This window comes from Primulina tabacum, chromosome 18, assembly GCF_025594145.1.
Source record: "Primulina tabacum isolate GXHZ01 chromosome 18, ASM2559414v2, whole genome shotgun sequence".
Classification (NCBI taxonomy): domain Eukaryota; kingdom Viridiplantae; phylum Streptophyta; class Magnoliopsida; order Lamiales; family Gesneriaceae; genus Primulina; species Primulina tabacum.
Genome location: NC_134567.1, coordinates 27,259,810 through 27,279,083, shown reverse-complemented (window position 1 = coordinate 27,279,083; position 19,274 = coordinate 27,259,810). Strand labels below are relative to the sequence as shown.

The 19,274-nt window shown below is 33.1% G+C and overlaps 2 protein-coding genes across 4 annotated transcripts; one reads left to right on the top strand and one right to left on the bottom strand.

Annotated features, from left to right (window-relative positions):
* Nucleotides 1-2,118: 2,118 nt before the first annotated feature.
* LOC142533230 (uncharacterized) lies at nucleotides 2,119-5,228 on the bottom strand. Of its 3 annotated transcripts, none has more exons than XM_075639920.1 (8): nucleotides 5,042-5,228; nucleotides 4,737-4,947; nucleotides 4,102-4,492; nucleotides 3,863-4,003; nucleotides 3,587-3,746; nucleotides 3,126-3,273; nucleotides 2,896-3,036; nucleotides 2,119-2,639 (listed from the first exon to the last, which is right to left on the bottom strand). In XM_075639920.1, exons 1-8 carry the CDS (start codon nucleotides 5,185-5,187, stop codon nucleotides 2,430-2,432), a joined length of 1,548 nt encoding a protein of 515 aa, XP_075496035.1. In that variant the 5' UTR covers nucleotides 5,188-5,228; the 3' UTR covers nucleotides 2,119-2,429. The 3 variants fall into 3 exon arrangements, with proteins under 3 accessions (XP_075496035.1, XP_075496034.1, XP_075496036.1); XM_075639919.1 differs by having other exon boundaries at nucleotides 2,121-2,639; nucleotides 3,126-3,279; XM_075639921.1 differs by lacking the exon at nucleotides 3,587-3,746 and having other exon boundaries at nucleotides 2,121-2,639; nucleotides 3,126-3,226.
* A 976-nt stretch (nucleotides 5,229-6,204) lies between these two features.
* On the top strand, nucleotides 6,205-7,483 carry LOC142532440 (uncharacterized). The gene is made up of 2 exons (XM_075638739.1): nucleotides 6,205-7,079; nucleotides 7,207-7,483. The coding sequence occupies exons 1-2, from the start codon at nucleotides 6,205-6,207 to the stop codon at nucleotides 7,481-7,483; spliced, it is 1,152 nt and encodes a 383-aa protein (XP_075494854.1).
* The last annotated feature ends 11,791 nt before the right edge of the window (nucleotides 7,484-19,274 follow it).

Here is a 19,274-nt window from a genome sequence, read left to right as displayed (position 1 = left end):
TTTAATGCAAGTTGGCCGGTGCACATTTTAAATGAATGTCAGAGAATTTTGAAATGAAATGATGCGTTCAGACGGAACGCGTTTTATACGCGGTTTCACACCTCGAAATTATACTACAAATAGGTGTCTCATTTCTTCATTTCAAATCATTCCTTTTTCGAGTTTTCTCTCATCCTATAGCAATTGAGTGCTTAGTTCTATAATATTTCTGAGGTGTTTGTTCTCCTGTATTAAGTGTGAGTTCTCTTTGGAAACACAGTGAGTGGGTTGTACACCACAAAATATTATAGTGGAATTTTTTTCATCTTGCCCGTGGTTTTTACGCTAATAATTTTTAGGGGTTCTCCACGTAAATCTCGGTGTCCAGTTTATTCTTTATTTTCGGGTTTTATTATCTCAAATACCACAAGTGGGACCAACAAATGGTATAACCATCTTCTTGTTTTCTTGTGCAAAACTTATCAGATAAATTCATATCTTCGAGATTATTTATTTACAACCTCGTCGGACGGTTCGATTTGAGATGTATTTCCACAAAATGGCAGTGAATCACCAAGACATATTGTGTGTAGAGGAATGAAATTAAGAGGGTTAGATTTTGTTGGTAATTTATTGTTGTTCCAAATGGGTGATTAATTAGACGGACTTTTAAATTTTATTTTAGGCATATTAGCATCCCCATTTAGAAAATGAAAATAGAAAAATAATAATATAGTCAAGGCAAAAACTTATGTGAGACGATCTCATGGGTCGTATGTTGTGAGATAGATCTCTTATTTCGGTCATCCAGGAAAAAATATTATTTTTTATGCTAAGAGTATTATTTGTTATTGTGAATATCAATAAAATTGACTTGTCTCATACATAAAGATTCGTGAGAACGTCTCACAAACTTGCTCTATAGTCAAACTAATTTAGGACCCAATATGTCTGGTATCAACTTTAATTTCCTGCATCCATCGTTTTGACTGGAGATGCACCACATTTGGTCCAAAATTTGTATAATATAGTCAAACATTTCGTATGATTTCTGCATGTGTAAAATTAAAATGACGACACCACCGCAATAATGGCACAAAAAATAAATAAAATCTTGTCCAATGGTCCCAAAGTGTACCGCACCATTATTTATGTAGAGGAGAAAAAATATATATATTTTTGTTGGAGTTTCGCGGTTCATCGAATGAATATTCTTTGATGGCGAATTATTGACTCTAAAAACAATACACTAAATTAAAGCATATTATTGATTATATTATTGACCATGTTATGTTAATATATTAGATGAAATTCAAGATTTTTTATAGAAAAATTAAAAAGTTTGAAAGGAATATTTTATTTTTTAATTATTTTTCTTTATTGATAATATTGGATTTGTTTTTCTGGACTAACAAGATTTGTTTTAATATTGAAATTTATCCCTCGATAATATATAATAATATAATTGGTTAAAAGAGTTCATGTTCTAATAAAGTTTTTGTTTCACTCTTTTATGAAAAGAACTCTAGGTCAAAGAGAGTATATACATAAGAGATCAAGGTTGCGGCGTGTGTGTGGTTTTCATAGAGAAAACGGAGAACAAAAAAACTTTGCACGAAAAACGACGATTTATTTTAGTGAAGAGTTTGTGTAATTGACTCACACTGTTTGCTGTATTGTCGTGTGTTTGGAGAGACTCGAAGACAAAACTCATATACAGTGTTGATTGAAGAGTTATTTGTGGCTCCAGTTTAGGAGATACAGTAGTTGCATATATGGTTTTCGGTTTGGTTTATTTTGGATGCAATTTATTTGTTTGAATTGTCAAGAAAGATAGTTTTCACAAGTTTCACAAGCATTAGATTTTGTAAGCTATTTACAATTTTCTATTGAATATTTTGTCATGAGACAATGCACAAATATTTATATTTGTGCAATATTTGAATAATTGAATATGTCATATTCTACTTATTAAAATTTGTGTGTTAAATTAAAATATTTTGCTGCATGTTCTGAATAGGTGTTGACACTACTTGCACACAACACTTAAATCTGACACACAATGTAATTATTTTATGTTAAACAACCCTACAAGGATGATTGCACTTGTTCGCCACGGGGGGGCCCAGGATTTTCTAAATTTCCTTATGAATTGTTCAAAATTATCTGTACACAGGATGCAAGAACTGGACAAGCTTGTCATTGAAGAGAGAATAGATATAGCCTTAATATTTACATGGTCCTTAGGAATGCATGAAGCTGTACAAATACAAATATTGATTCTTTCACGCCTACAAGTACTCAATATGATCAGAATCCAGGATACAAGTCCTAAAAAGAAAACTAAGAAATTAGGTCCAGTGGGAGGAGACGAGTTTAGAGCAATGACACAACGCATTTGGGAGGAAGAATGTAACATTGGAGACGATTACCCCTACTCGCCGTTCTGGCTAATTGATTGGCAGCAACCATAAATCTTGAATGATTTGCTCAACTACTAGACAGCCGGCACATAATCCGACACCAACAAGTGCCGGACCTGCATTTGAAATCATCGTTTGGTCTGTTTCTTGTTCTTGTTCTTGTTCTTGTTTCCTGTTCATTGCCAGAGCCATCAATGGAGGAAGAACTCCATATAGCATTGTCATGCAGTAACCTCCCTGTCCAGTTTTATGCAGTTAATTTTCGAATAATACTTTCAAATTTTCAACACGGTAAAATTGAATAAGAACAAAGTTATGTGATGTTGCAGATCAAGGGTCGTACTTAAAAAGTGGCAGAACTGAGGGGAATGGAGCAATTTTTAAAACCTTTTATAAATGGCACAGAAATTTGAACGTTTTGACGAGGGAGTGATTAATACGTAATTAAAACCTCAAAATAAATTTTTGTAGATAAGCGAGGAACTTAACTCACAGCAAAATTTGTGGCGGCGGAAAATGCATCTGGCACTATCGTTGATGCGACAAAAGATGGAGCAATAATCAATACAGTTGCGGTAAAATTAGTTCTGTTTCTTTTCCACCAGTTGCTGATAAAAAAGAATGAACCTGATTTCTGCCAGTATATACTTCACTAATATCAGAATTATGGAAATTCGACGATTGTACCAAAACACATATTAACGTCTAAGGTATGCACAATACCTCAGGAATTTGCACAGATGGAGAATGCAAGTTCAGATTATTAAGCTGCTCCTTGAAGAACTCTGAGAAACTCAGAAGAGTGCCAATCAGTGATGTTCCGACTGCCAGGAGCGAAAAGGCATCAACCATAAGTGAAACTCCGCTCCATCTAATGCTACAAGCATAGATCAAATTAGTAGTATATTATTTTTTATCATCGTCAAGAACCCAAAAATAAACAAAAAGAAAGAAATGCATTTCAATATAATTCATTGTTTAACAAACTATAAAAATTAAGGAACTGGGTGTTTTTCCTCGTATTGTACTCGTATTGAAGACCCAAGATGCACAGGTTAAAAGAACTTTCATATTCTATATGGTTATAGATATACGTGGTTAGATTCTGAGCGGAATTGACGTGCTAATTGATTACAAAAACTCTGCATAGCAATTCTATTGACCAACAAGTTAAAAGAACCGACCTCCTAAGCAGTTCTACTGGATCAGCAACTTGATCAGCTTGATTTGATAGGCCTAACACTATGGCATTCCAAACAAGCAATGCCAACAAAGGCATGATACTACCAAGTAAAATCGAAGCCCTTATACGTATAAGATCTCCTTCCAAATAAGCACATAAGACTGAAGGCAAAACCATATATGATTAGATGGAAAAACATGATCAAGATATTCTATAATTCATCCTAGAGCATCAATCCTTTACATGATTAAGTGTAGATGCAGGGATATTTATTCACCAGGTGCTAGGTCATGGTAAACTAAAGCAAAAATCATTACTGGAAGTGTATCCGGAACTTTTTCCCAGTGGCCACTGCTGCTGTCTAATCCCGACCACCCTCCAAAAAGAACGGCAAGAATTTCAATTGCTATGAGCAAACCTGTTCCATCAATGGTAAAAAACTCACAACAATTACGAATTCTTAGAAACACTTTACAGTTTAAATTATCTGTCAAATTAAGGGCCGTATACGATTACCTATCATGGATGTCGTCAGGCATTGGTTCACTTGATCTATGGATCGACTGCCTCCTACAGTGATCAGAATGGCGACAAGGGCGGTGAAAAAAACGCCGGAGACTGACTCTGGAGAATTGGTCAAGTGATATAGAATCTCTCCTGACTTGGCACTGTAGGCTACCACAGAAGTATAACCTAAGAAAACATAAGTCATTGTTGCTAGCGCTCCACCCCATTCTCCTAATGTCTCTTGAGCCATGGTCCTAATAGATATCACCTCTAATTCATCGCTGTCTACTTTTATTTTCTTCTTTTTGAGTAACCCCACATTAATCTCAACTAACAAAAGAGCTTCAATCAACAAAAATGCCCAACATATCATCATTGATATTGAACTTGGAAGTAACCCCTGAAACACCACCATCCAGAAACAACAAAGAAAATTTGATTGGAACATGCATACAGAAGAAAAAGATCAACAGGAAATAGAAATGAGAATTACAGAATATCACTCTTTGTCCCTTAACTTGATGTTCACTACGATGAAATATCATTCTAGTACACCAATTATCTACATTTATTTTCAACCTTATTCTATTTATGAGTTTAAATTTCCTTCAACACAGTTTCCTCACATAAATTGTCTAAATTACCGCTGGGGAAGTTTTCTTAGGGAGAGCAAGAATCCCAGAACCTATACTTGTCCCAATAACTAAAGCCACCGCACCAGCAACACTCCCTTTTTTCTCGGAAATTTGGGCAGGATCCTCCCTCGAACTCACTGTCAAAAATCTAGCCTTTTTGCTTTTCTCTGCTTCTGCAAACCTCCAACACCGAGATTGCTGCCACCCCAGTTGATGGGTGCTGAAAAGCAAAAAAAAAAAGGAAAAAAAAAACGATTCAAGCAGACCAAATTTTTTTTCTTGAAAATTATATCAACAACTTCATCATCACGTACATGGGAAAAGAGGGTGACATCTTTGATTTGAAGCAAACGGTAGTTTCTCTTTGATTCAAATTTCCACATGATGGAATTAGACATGGTAAATTGCAAGTTTTTGAACGATGATAAGGAGTAATGGAGATGGTGTGATGGGATTTCATCACATATCAGTTCTCAAATATCTGGGAAGGGGATACGTCAACCGACCCCTGGGATTTTAATGTTCAGAATATATTATTATTATTATTTTTAATTATAATTTTTTGTCACTATTTTTCACAATTTTAGTTATTTTATTAAATTGTTATTGACTATAGAACTCGTGATTTGTGAAAACCGCAAACCATATTAAAAAAATAAATCATATTTTTTGGTAAGATATAACATGATATCGATACCTATAGAAAAAAATGATTAAAATTATAAAATATTATACTAAAAATTATCATAAATTAAAAGATGCATAGTTAATACTAAAATTTGATGATCGAAATCACGAGACACATATACATAATTAAAGTATAATATTTTCTTATTAATATTAATATGAAAATTATATAATTAGAGACTGATCGGGATATAAAAAAAATTAAATACTCTATTTTACAATATTAACTTTGAGAAATAACTAATTTTTATTTGTTTGTTTGTTTAATTTATATATCAAAATTATAATATAATTTTTTACTATTTTTTATAATTATATTTTAATCATCATTTAAATATAAATCAAACGAATTATAATAATTTTTTTATAAACACAATATACGTGTATAATAATTTTTTTATAAACACAATATACGTGTATCGATATATTAATAGTTATTATTATTATTATTATTATTATATAATAAGTACAAATGTTTTTTAAATATATATATATCAGTATAAATGATTGGCATTGACAAAATCGTTACAGTTCTCCTTCCAATTCACCCTAAAAATTAAAATCGTGTGGGATCAAACTTCAAAATTTTGTAGTATATAAAATCGCGCAGCGGTAACACGTAATGCTTATCAGGATTTGAACAGGCGCCTGAAAATGGAAGAACTTTCAATACAGATTGCAGAATCCCTACGCCGATTCCGACAATGGCTTCACCCCTTCAAATGGCGTCCCTTCATATATATGTATATATCCGTAACAGTGGGCGAGAGTTCAAGAAATTCGAAGAGAAATGGATCCGTTTACAGAAAGAAACCCATCTCTTTTCCCTTTGGAAAGATGTCCTCCAGTCACAGACGAAGCATTCAATCTCTTTCACTCCATAGACCGGGAACTGTACACGAGGTTGATCCAAAACTTGGGCCGCGAACCGGTCGAATCGCTGAAGGTTATGGCGTTCTGGATGTGGCTTGAAAGAGAAGGCGGGAACAAGATCTTGATTAGACGGATGCTGTCTCTTCCTCTGACGTTGTTGAACGAACTTGCAGATGAGACTGTTACGTGTTTAAAATGTGTGGAGAATGATAAGTACTTGTTTGTGAATTGGAATGATCAGATTAATCTCTTACCTGAGCTTTTGTGTACCCGTGTTAGTCTGCGGTTTTTTCATGAAAATCGAATCACGGTGGAGCATGGTGTGAGTAAGATTATCACCACCGTCTGTTTGCGTGCATTTAACGACATTCTGCGGCGGGTTTTGCTAGAAAATGCCGCCGGTTATGAAGGTGGAGAATCTGGCATGGCTGCAGAAAGGAGAAACAATCCTCTGATGATGCAGTATCATCCTCATCTCAACGTGCCCCCGTTTTATCCTCCTCCTCCTCCTCCTCCGCCGCCACTTGCAGCCCACAACACACCAACGGTGGTAGATGCATATGGAAATCCGGTTCACATGCTCGCCAGAGAAGGCTTTCCGGGGGGTTATGATTCCGAGTTGCAGCGCCAAATGCTGAGTGACGAACTCGGAGATTTGTTGAGCAGGAATTTGCTACTGGAAATTAATGGTGAATTCGAAGAAAAAGTTCTCCCTGATGATAGGACCATTTTCTTGACATTCTCCAAAGGGTATCCCATTACAGAAGCTGAAGTTCGAGAATTCTTCACTAAGTGAGTAACATCTACTCTCTAAATCAATATACAAATTTATTATATCATTTATCTCTTCGTGTTTTTTTTCACTACTTTTCTTCACGTTTCTCAACTAATCTTGGAACTGTGCCTAACTAACATAAAGGAGATTTGGCGATTTCATCGAGGATCTGATAATGCAAGAAGTAGGGGAAGACGAGCAGGTGCTGTATGCTCGAATGGTGGCACGTTCGGCCGAAGTGATAGACCCCATCGTTGGAGGGAATAAGGCAAAGTATTCCATAAATGGGAAGCATGTTTGGGCGAGAAAATATGTGAAACGACTGCAGCAGATGAGTTCATCTTCTTCAACAAGGTCACCTCCTAGAGTTGAGGACCAATCTCCTCCGGACCAAGCCGGGCAAGGCAGCACTTTACCCTGAAAATGTTTTCTCATATAATTTTTGATATAAATGGTTAATGGATTTAATTTTACGATTCTATATTTGATGAATGGATATGCATGCATGTAAGCAACTTTCTTTCATTAATATTCTGGAAAAACTTCATTCACAACATCCATATTCGAGGTTTAATTGTTGTTACAATTTCTATTTTGCTTTTTTGGATGTTAATCTATTAACTTGTCGAACTTTGGTCTTAATGTATGAAATTTGATTTTTAGCTATTTTATTCTACAACATTTTTCGTTGTCACGTCAATACTTCGACGGAATATGAATAAAATACAAAAAATTGCATAGTGTTACTACTACTTATTTTATTTTATTTTTGATATAAAAACCTAAACCCGACTTATTCTTGTTACTAGATCAAAAGATATAGACGACATAATTGCAAATTGAGTTAATACATAAACTCGTTGGAAAATTATAGCAACAGGAATAAAGGGATGGTGAATGAATGTTCATACCCATTTTGGATGTGTCGATGCTTCTGTTTGTTTATATTAGACAACGTAAATTGTACATTGGTTTAGACATATTTCATATGTACTTTTCATTGATGTAATAAGATTGTTTCTGCATTTGCTATTTCTGTGATATCGAGACTCGTGTTCTTGAATAAAAGAAACAAAAAATAATAATAAAAGAAAGAGGCGGGCCCCGTTTTATTCATTTTCTAATTTTTTTTGTTGTTTTTAATTTAAAAAGATTATTTGTAATATTACAAAAAATTCCTAAAAACACAGATAAAGAAAGCAAAACCCACGTGCTAACGCCACCAGCTTTCTTCTCACGAGCCCTTGTCTTCGCAGGTCTCTTTTTCCAATTTTCCTTCCCGAAACTCACCTGCATATGAGTTGATATTGGTGGTGATTTTGTGTCTATGTTAACATCTTGCTTGTCTTCTTGGTTATATGTGTGCTGATTTAGGAATTGGGATTAGATTTTTTGGGTCAATTAAATTTTAAATAGGAAAAAAAAAGTCATTTTAATTTATTATTTTGTTCATAAAAATAAAAATTAAATTAATTAAAATAAAAATATTCAACAAAAACTCTACCCCAAATGTATAAAACTTAACAAATGTGAAAACATCGATCTAAATATGAAAATTCGATCTAAACGTGAAAAACTCAACCCATATTCGACCCAAACATAAAAACCTGACCTGATGTGACAAAATCGACTCAAATATAAAAAAGTCGATTCATGCTCGAATGTGAGAGACTCAACCCGTGATAAATGTTCAAGACTTAAAAATAATAATAATAATAAATGTTCAAGACTTAAGCATATACCTCAATAATATGGGGTTATTTTGTCGGGCAACTGAAGAGATTTCTTATTGATAGGAACATTTTACTATCCTGACTACCTTTCATAGCCTATATAACATGTCACGCTCAGCGAGATACTGATATGCACAAGGCGGAGGGAAACAGTGAAGTTAGCAACAAAGGGATAGAAATACAGAATGATGTAGATATGGGATGTACTGGAAGGAACATGTCACCATCTCGTGGTAGTTGCTGATGAACAAAGGCAAAACGATAAAGGAAAGAGTCCTATTGGTACTACTGAACTTGAGAATACAGAAAAATGTGCTGAGAAATTGATTGATGAAGAAGAATTCAAGGTGGTTACTAACAAGAAGATGAACAAAAATAAAAGCAACAAGAAGAAGCCGAAAATCTCGGATAACCACCAGCGAGAGGAAATGAGAAATAGGGCAGTGTTCTTTGAGGATATGGAAGGATCGAGTTCGCGTGATACTGAATATGTGAATGTGGAAGACACTAAAAACAGAAATTTTGAGAATAAAAACAAGGGGCGGCAACCCGGAATTGCCTCTAGTTCTCAATGAAGATTGCTAGTTGGAATATTAGAGGTTTCCATAAACCTCTAAAACAAAGGAGTGTCCAAACACTGGTGGCCACTAATAAGATTGATGTTCTTGGAATTCTAGAATCAAAATTGGACTCTATTGCGTTGGATAAAATGATGCGTATAAGATTCTCAGGTATGAATGCTACTCACAACTTTTTACTTAATAATAAGGGAAGAATTTTGGTTCTTTGGAACCCGAGTAAGATTCGGTTAGATGTTATTGGTACAACCGAGCAATCGATTCATGTTACACTTCATTGTTTGTTGACTAACAAAGTGATTTGCACCTCCTTTTGTGTATGAGTTTAACACAATAGTACAGAGGAGGACACTTTGGGCTGATTTGGAAAATTTTGGGAAAAATTGCACGTTGCCTTGGATCATCTTGGGTGACTTCAACGGTGTTCTCTCACCGGCTGAGAAAAATGGTGGTTTGAAAGTCAAGAACTATGAAACCAAAGATTTTGTTGATTGTGTATCCACTCTTGACTTAATTGATCTCAAATTCACGGGTTGTTTTTACACATGGATGAGTCCCAAAGTTTGTAGTAAACTGGATAGAGTTCTTGTGAATAGTATTTGGAATACCTCCAATTTGGAAGGGGCTGCTGAATTTCTTGCTCCAGGTTGCATCTCCGACCACTCTCTTTGCATCGCTTCTATCATAGAACAACGTAAAACAACAACAAAGCATTTCAAATTTCTCAATATGTGGACCCTTAGTGATGAATTCCTGCATACTGTACGAAGGAATTGGAGATTTCATGGGTATGGAACAGCACAATACATATTGAAACAGCTATTCAATGCATTGAAGAAACCACTTACCCACCTCAATCGAAACATTTTCAGCAACATATCGGTTAGAGCACAGGCAGCGAAACAAAAGCTTGAGAAAATGCAAATGGACATGTTAAGCTCGGATGTTATGAATGATGATCATAAGGTCATGAGGAGGAAAACCGAGATGTTATTAGAAGCGGAAAGGTTGTTCATTGCGCAAAAAACAAAGATAGACTTTATGAGACAAGGTGACAGATGTACAAAATTTTTCCACAACTTGATTAAGAGGAACAGAAAGAAGTGTGCAATCATGAGCATAAAGAAAGACGAGGGTGGATCGACTAATGACACAGAGGAAATAGCTCGTCGGTTTGTTGATTATTATGTGGAGTTATTGGGGTGCAAAGTTGACAGAATCGGTATACAACAGGATGCAATCTCACAGGGATCGTGCATTCAGAATGAGGCTTGGACCGATCTAACAGCTATGGTGACAATCAAGGAGATTGAGGATGCTTTGCATGATATTGATAATGACAAGGCGCCAGGACCCGATGGTTTTGGAGCATTCTTCTTCAAGAGTGCGTGGGACATTATTAAGGATGATGTATGTGCTGCTGTTAGAGAGTTCTTTTCTTCAGGAAGATTGCTCAAACAATGGAACCATACGGTCATTTCTCTTGTGCCAAAAACCCCTTCGGCATCGACAGTGCATGAGTATCGCCCTATATCTTGTTGCACAGTCTTTTATAAGCTAATCTCTAAAATTTTGGTGAACAGATTGAGAAAGCCAGTGGCAGGGTTGGTGGATGGGGCGCAAGCAGCTTTCATCAAAGGTCGTTCTATCGTTGATAATATTCACCTGGCACAAGAATTGGTAAGGAAATATGCGAGGAAAAGGGGCTCACCGAGATGTATGCTCAAAGTGGATATTCAAAAGGCTTACGACACTGTGGACTGGGATTTCCTAAAAGAGGTACTCACTACTGTCTTTAACTTTCCGGCAAGACTTATTGATTGGGTCATGGAGTGTGTTACCTCGGTGTCATTCTCCATTGCAATTAACGGGCATATGAATGGGCATTTTGAGGGTAAACGTGGGCTGCGCCAAGGGGACCCTTTATCACCGATCTTGTTCTCCCTAGTCTTGAGGTACTATCTAGAGAACTAAAACTGATGTCTAGATCTTTGGAGTTTGGGTTTCATCCGAAATGTGTGAATCTACGAATCACACACTTGGCTTATGCGGATGACCTACTTCTGCGAGGAGACTTTGTGCATCAGATTACAGTAAGCTGGTGGATGCTATTGCGATGAAGGTTAGTTCGTGGCCTAGACATTCACTCTCGTATGCGGGAAAACTTGAATTGATTCGCTCTGTAATTCAAGGGGTTGAATGTTTTTGGTTATCCATCCTTCCGGTTCCGAATTGCTTTATTGACTTGATTCACTCCATCTGCCGCAAATTTGTGTGGCCAACAAAACATCCTCCTATTGCTTGGAACACACTGTGCAAACCGCTATCGGAAGGAGGGCTTGGTCTAAAGAGTCTGAAGGCTTGGAATCGTGCGCTTATTACGAAGACTTTGTGGAAAATTCATGTGGGAAATGAGAGCTTATGGATTAGGTGGGTTACTCACATATATAGTTGTTTTGGAGGAGTATGGGAATGGAAGTGGCGCAAGGATGAGTCACCACTCATCAAGCAAATTCTTGATATTAGAGATGAATTGATTACAAGAACTGGTTCGGCTGATGCTGCTATTTCGTGCTTGATGAGTTGGTTTGGTAAAAAGGACGGTCTTGATCGTGCTTACCAGTTCTTTGTGGGAAAGGAAACCAACTGGCCATGGAAACCTATACTGTCTAAATCCTTCCTTATGCCTAAACATCGGTTCATACTTTGGTTATTTGCTCACCGAAAACTCATGACCCGAGACAGGCTAGACTACATCAGTGATCGGAAATGTGTGTTGTGCGAGATACATGATGAATCGGTAGCCCACTTGTTCTTCGAATGTGGTGCTACAAAAGTCACTTGGGAGAGTGTTCGTCATTGGCTTGATATGAAGAAAATAATGGCATCTCCAAATACAATCCTTCGAGCTTTTAGAACACACTAGCAAGAAGCACGTGCGATGCACGTAAATATTAATTATTTAATAAAAATTAAAGTTTGATTTTTTTAAAAAATAATTTGAATCATGTTTTTATTTATAGTGGTTTAGTCTTTTGTCATATTAGACGAATAAATTAATTAAAAACTTATATATCTTAATTTCAAAATTGTTTCTCAAATTAAAATTCAAGTCGTTGATTTTATGTTATATAATAAATTATAATGAGTATAATATATAGAATGAATTGAACTGAAACAAAATTTGAAAAAATATATATCTAAGCACCACGTATACCGGTATAAGAACCTAAAAATCAACTAAATTATGGATTTTATAAATGCATAAATAATAATTTATATAAGTGAAGCACACTAAGAACAAATAATTATCAATTTAAAATATTTGTGACTAACTCATCAAAATATTATCAAAACTAATGAAATAATAATATTGATAATAAAATATAACATATAATATTCCATTTCAATATTAGTTAACCTTCTACGTAACTTTTTTACCTTTTGTTTTAGAATTATATATCATAGATAAATTAATTTTCATATACATTAGTTAATGAATAATTTTTAAAAAAGTATATAATTTATTTTTTCATTAAGCCATTGATTACGAATTATATATATATTATATTATATTTGTATTTGTTTAGTGATTGTATATTGTTGGGATCACGAAAGAATTTAGATGTGGTTGAATAAACTCTTTAAAAAATATTTGCTTTTAAAATTTGTTTTCAAACGTTTTTAGGCGGTTGAAAGATTTTCACAAACAGTTAAAAATATGAATCACGTGAAAAGTGTGGAAGACGGTTCAATATTTCTAATAATATTTTCAACCAGGTTGGCAATCTAAACAACAAGATATAGTTTGAAACGTAAAAACTTGTGAAAAGTAAAGACACGGGAATTTTATGGATGTTCGGAGAAAAACCACTAATACGTCATCCCCTTCTTCCTCTGTAGGAAGGATTCCACTAAAAAACTTTGTCTGATATATAATTTTTTTTAAAATAAATGCTACTAAAATATTTAAATTTCTTATAATAACCAACTCTCTTAAATTTTATAGCAGATTCATATTTTATGATATTATTAATATATTAACATTCATAATTATTGATATAAATTCTACTAAATAATTTATTAAATTTTTTACTTCCAATTCTTAGTTAAAAAATCATAAAATATATTAGTATTAAATTTCACATTATTATATTATTATCATGTTATTGTACTATTACATATATAATTATTTTTTCTTATATCTTCTTGTGATACTATAATTTATTACATAGTTAGAAACTACACTAAAATATAATTACAAAATTGCATTAAAATCATAAAATAACATGTAGAAAGAAAATTAAAAGGATAAAATATTTAAAATTAGTATAAAGATGGATTATTTGAGAAAATTAATATAGGAGTTACATTTTATATTTCAAGTGATATAAATTATTACAATCAATGTATATTGTAGTGATAATTCATTATCATTTGTTAGACTATTAATTATATATTATGTGGAATAATTAGGCTACTAACTAATTATATATTAGGTGGAATAAATAAAAAATTTTGATATTTCATTTTTACACTTACAACAATTAGAAATTTACAAATATATCTTTATTGAATATTTGGATTTGTATTGATGAGAAAGTCATTTTTATCTTTTGACAATTGAAAAACATGGCTAATTATCTACAAATTTGTAGGTATATAGATAAAAAATATATTTTTATCATCAAACATATATTAATTTTTAATGCATAGATTTCTCAAAAATTGTGTAGACAATTTTCATGCAATTAATCTAACACACAATTTAAGGGGATAATAGAAAATTTACAATGAAAAACTTTGTTATTCTTTTTACACTTTTATAAGTATAATAGTTAAATATATATTCTTTTAATATTTTAATGATTTTTTTAAATTTAAAAAGCTATTCTTTTAATATTTTTTCTAAGAATTATGTATCAAGAAAATGTTATTTAATGATGAGACATTTATGTCCTATTATTTTTATCTTTACATTACAATAATAATAAGTTTTATTTTGTTCAAGTTTGCACGAATGATATTTTTGTCAACGCATAATCGAAAAACATTGTCCTTTATCCACACTTTTATGGGTATATAGATTTTTTTAAATTTAAAAAGCTATTCTTTTAATATTTTTTCTAAGAATTATGTATCAAGAAAATGTTATTTAATGATGAGACATTTATATCCTATTATTTTTATCTTTGCATTACAAAAATAATAAGTTTTATTTTGTTCAAGTTTGTACGAATGATATTTTTGTCAACGCACAATCGAAAAACATTGTCCTTTATCCACATTTTTATGGGTATATAGATTTTTTTAAATTTAAAAATATATTCTTTTAATATTTTTCTAAGAATTATGTATCAAGAAAATGTTATTGAATGACGAGGCATTTATGTCCTATTAGTTTTATCATTACATTACAATAATAATAAGTTTTATTTTGTTCAAGTTTGCACGAAGGGTATTTTTGTCAATGCACAATCGAAAAACATTGCCCTTTATCCACACTTTTATAGGTATATAGATTACAGAGGTACGTCTACCTTAGCACGTATGAGGATCATAGCCCTCGCGGCAACGGTTTATCATGTGTGGAATATGCGCAATAGGGTAATGTTTGAAAAAGAAAAATTCGGATTCCAAGAGATAGTCACAAAGATTAAGATACACACCTACCGTTGTATACCGGAGGCCATTCAGATTGCGTGTTTGCCGCACTAGTTTTTTTTATTTTCATAGTGAATTGTATTGTTGTATCATTGTCATTGTAATTTATGATTATCTTTGAATTCGGCTTGTGAAAGCCCCTGGGTATGCCCAGTGTATTTGTATCTCAAACTTTTTACCCATTTTAATGAAAAATACTTTCATTAAAAAAAAAACATGTCACGCCCACGATCCATGCAAGTGAAACTTTATGTTTTGGGCTCCGATAGCAACTAATTCGCATCAATCATCGTCTTTCGAAGGTAGCTAACCAACTTGCGAGAAGAGTCATATATAGTTTCTTTTATGACTCTTCAAACCTCTCCACAGTCCGATGTATGACAACATCATATTATGTCCTGAAGTTGGAAAATGTTCAAGACTTAAGCATATACCTTGATGTCATAAATTGATGTCTTTGTTTATCTTGACCTGAAGTTCTTTGGGTTCATTTAACGAGGATCAATCGCGGGTTGGACCAATTGGTGTCCAAAGTGCATGTATGCTAATCCTCGTCTCATGGATGTGTGAGCATCATCCAAACATTATGTCAATGACTCATTTGACTGTTCCTAATATGGCTACATTTGTGAATAATATATTTTGAAATTCTATCGAAACTGAGTGAAAATTTCATCACGTTGTATGCATGCTCTATAATCTTCCCAAGGATCAGGAATTCTCATGTTAGTGCCTCAGTATACATGGATAGTGAAAGCTACATGTAGTATGGCAAATCAACCCAAAACAGCTTTCTTTGGTGGGTATCACTTGCTTCAGATAACCTTTTTGTACTTTTCTTGGAATGATGAACTATATCTAGAACCAGGAGTAAGATCCATGTAGCATGAACACCTTGGATATGAAATAGCATCGAGAACTCTTTGAGATTTGAGTTTCAAAGTTTAAGAATACCAATTTATGCACCAGTGGTTGACGTCCTGTACATGTTCAAATTAAACGATGTCCTTATTTTTTGCAAAAACCGAACTGCATTTTCGTACAAAGACTTTTAAGTAGAGTTCATAGGCGTATTACAGGGGGTTAGCTAAGAATTATATTTCTGGAACGGTGTTTAGTTTTAGTTGTCAATGTATTACCAAACTCTGATAAATCACCGGAGCTTCCCATTTGCTTGGTCTTTTTTTTGCTTTTACCTTTGTGTTTGTGCGGGAAATCACTTATGAAACCTAGCCTGGAAACATATTTGCTTCTTTAATGGTCATAGAAAGTCTGTATCCCATTTTCTTGATGATCTGCTTTCCAAATGCCTCGAAGATACTCAAACTAAGGGTGAGACAGGATTTATTCTTGATGGTTTTCCACGAACTCTTAGATCTATCTTTGGAACTTTAAGTGAGCTGACAAAAATACGGCCATTTTCTTTTTCTTTTTCAACAAAAAGGTGAGACGGAAGAAAAAAGAACTGTAAAGGTATCTTATCCTCTCTCCACTTCAATACTATCCTTTATCCCAATTAATCCGCCTAAACTTCAACTGATTTTGTTAAAAGTGTAGCTGAGGGCCTACGAAGACTAAGCTTCAGTCGTCTGTGTTGTACATAATCATGAACTTGGAATTTCAGTTGCATAACATATGGCTTGGAAACATCCAACTTTGCAGAGTCGACCTGTCCAGGAATTCTACCGCAGTCGTGGGAAGTTGTTGGAGTTTGATCTTCCTGGAGGAATTCCTGACTCCTGGCCAAAATTGCTTCATGCGCTGAATATCGATGATCATGAAGACAAAAAATCCCCAGCTGCTTGAGTATTCGACATTATTGTATTAATATTTAGGATAAATTATTTGATAAATGTAATAAGTTTGTTGAAAAAAACGTTCATTCTTGGGGCACTCTTCCAATTTAATTTGTAATTTATGACGCTATCTATACTCCGAAATATATGGATCTGGATCATGTGTGTGTTGTGTACTTTTTACACGAGATGATCAGTTGATCATCTGATGGACATCACGTAACTTTGAAAAATTGTCAGACGTAACGAGATGATGAGCTGACCATCTCATTTAAAAAGAGCACATCGCATGTTCAGCCACAACAGAGAATCCAAATCCGAAACATATGAGTTGATTTTTTTTGTTGTTGTTCCAAATATATAGTCAAATTTTTATTTTTAGTAGTATTTTTTTGTTTTTTTACTAATATATTTTTATTAATTATGTTTTGAAAAACATGTATGTCACTAGTGCTCGAATAACGCAAACAAATCTATATAATAAAGACGAGCAAGAAATAATAAAGAAATTGAAAAATACAAACACACTCGTGTGTGTGTACAGAGTCCTGCCATCTATTGCGGGAGGACCTCCCGAGGAACGTACGCCTGACTGTAGGCAAACATACATACAATAAGAACACAATATGGTACATACATTTATTAATTTTATTTATAATCTATAATAAGTCTCTGGTCAGGTTCAGAAATTTGGACTAAAAAATTCAATTATGTAACCGTGCATCTGTATTTTTTTAAATTATTAATATAATTATTTTTTTGAATATTTTTAATGTATGATTCGTTAAAAACATTATAAATATCCTTTTTGAAATTTTTTAAAAGGAATATATACATAAAGAAGTTTAAAGGTATCTAAATTACCAGTCAATTTTGTGAGACAGTAAATTTTATTTGGATCACTAATGGAAAAATATTAATTTTTATGTCAGAACTGTTACTTTTTTATTGTAAACATAGACATTGTTAACTTGTCCGACAAATAAATATTCGTGAGATCATCTCACATAGACATGCTGATAAATTAAAGACTATTTTTCCTCTCTATGATATTATATTAAAAAAAATAATTACTGTGAATAATTGATTTATTTTATACTTTTTCAATGATATCATATTTAAATCGGAAAATAGAATTTCAATAAATATATTACTGTAAAAGTTTTCAAATAAATAATAATAATTAAAGAATTAGACATTTTGGCCATATCTCTGTGTTAATATTCTCTCCTTTTTCAAATATATATATTTGTTTGTTTAATTTTCCACACAGATTAAGAAAATGATCGAAAAATAAATTTACATAAAAACTTCCAATTTTATCTATATTTAATTCATTCAAAAAATAATTACACGTTTTTCAAATACTTAGCTAACAAATATATATTAGTAAAAACAAAGAAAAAATGCAACTATATACAGTAATTGAGCTATATATTTGAGATAATCCGAAAAAAAACTTATATAATTGGAGAGTGGGTCTCATGTGAGACCGTCTCATGGATCTTAATCTGTGAGACGGGTCAACCTTATCGATATTCACAATAAAAAATAATATTCTTAGCATAAAAAGTAATACTTTTTTATGGATGACCTAAATAAAAGATCCGTCTCACAAATACAACCCGTGAGACCGTCACACAGAAGTTTTTGCCATAATTGGAAGGGAAAAAATTAATAATAAACAAGAAACTTAAATGGGAGGGGAATACTAAACATGGGCCAATAAAAACCTTAAATATTGCCGTCCAAACCTAAGAAAGGTTACCTGAAAATGATACTTAGACACATTAATATAATTAATGCTAAATAATTATATTATTATACAAAAAAATATTAAAACACCATTTGGCATTAAATCGATTAATTAATCAATTAAATAAAAGCTAGTAATTTAGAACCATCAGCTTCTTTGTACCCTACTTACCCCCATCTTACTTGGAATAGAAAGACTATTCTTCCTTGGAATTTAGCTACAACACAAGAAACCTAAGAGGGCAAATTTGTCTCTGCACCTCAGCTGTTGAACTTGGACCTTGAAACGCAGAATCTCTTGGTGTTTTTTTAGGGGAATAATTTCTTTGTATTTGATATTAAAAATATCAAGGATCTTTGTTTGTGATACGAGTTAATCATGTCTATATTTACATTTAAAGGTAATATTTTTTATCACAAAAGATAACATGTGTGACCAAATAAAATATATGTCTCATAAAATTGATAAGTGAGATCGTCTCACGTGAATTTTGTGTTTTTAAAATACATATGCATCTTTTTTGTTGGCTTTGCCAATAAGACATATAAATAACACAAGCCTTGGCATTAAAAATAAACGAAGATTGCCTACAATAATTTCTATTATGGAATTTTCTAAAAGATCGACTTAGTTATTCAGAAATCGTTCAAGATAATTTGAATTTATAACCGATAAAAAACCTTGA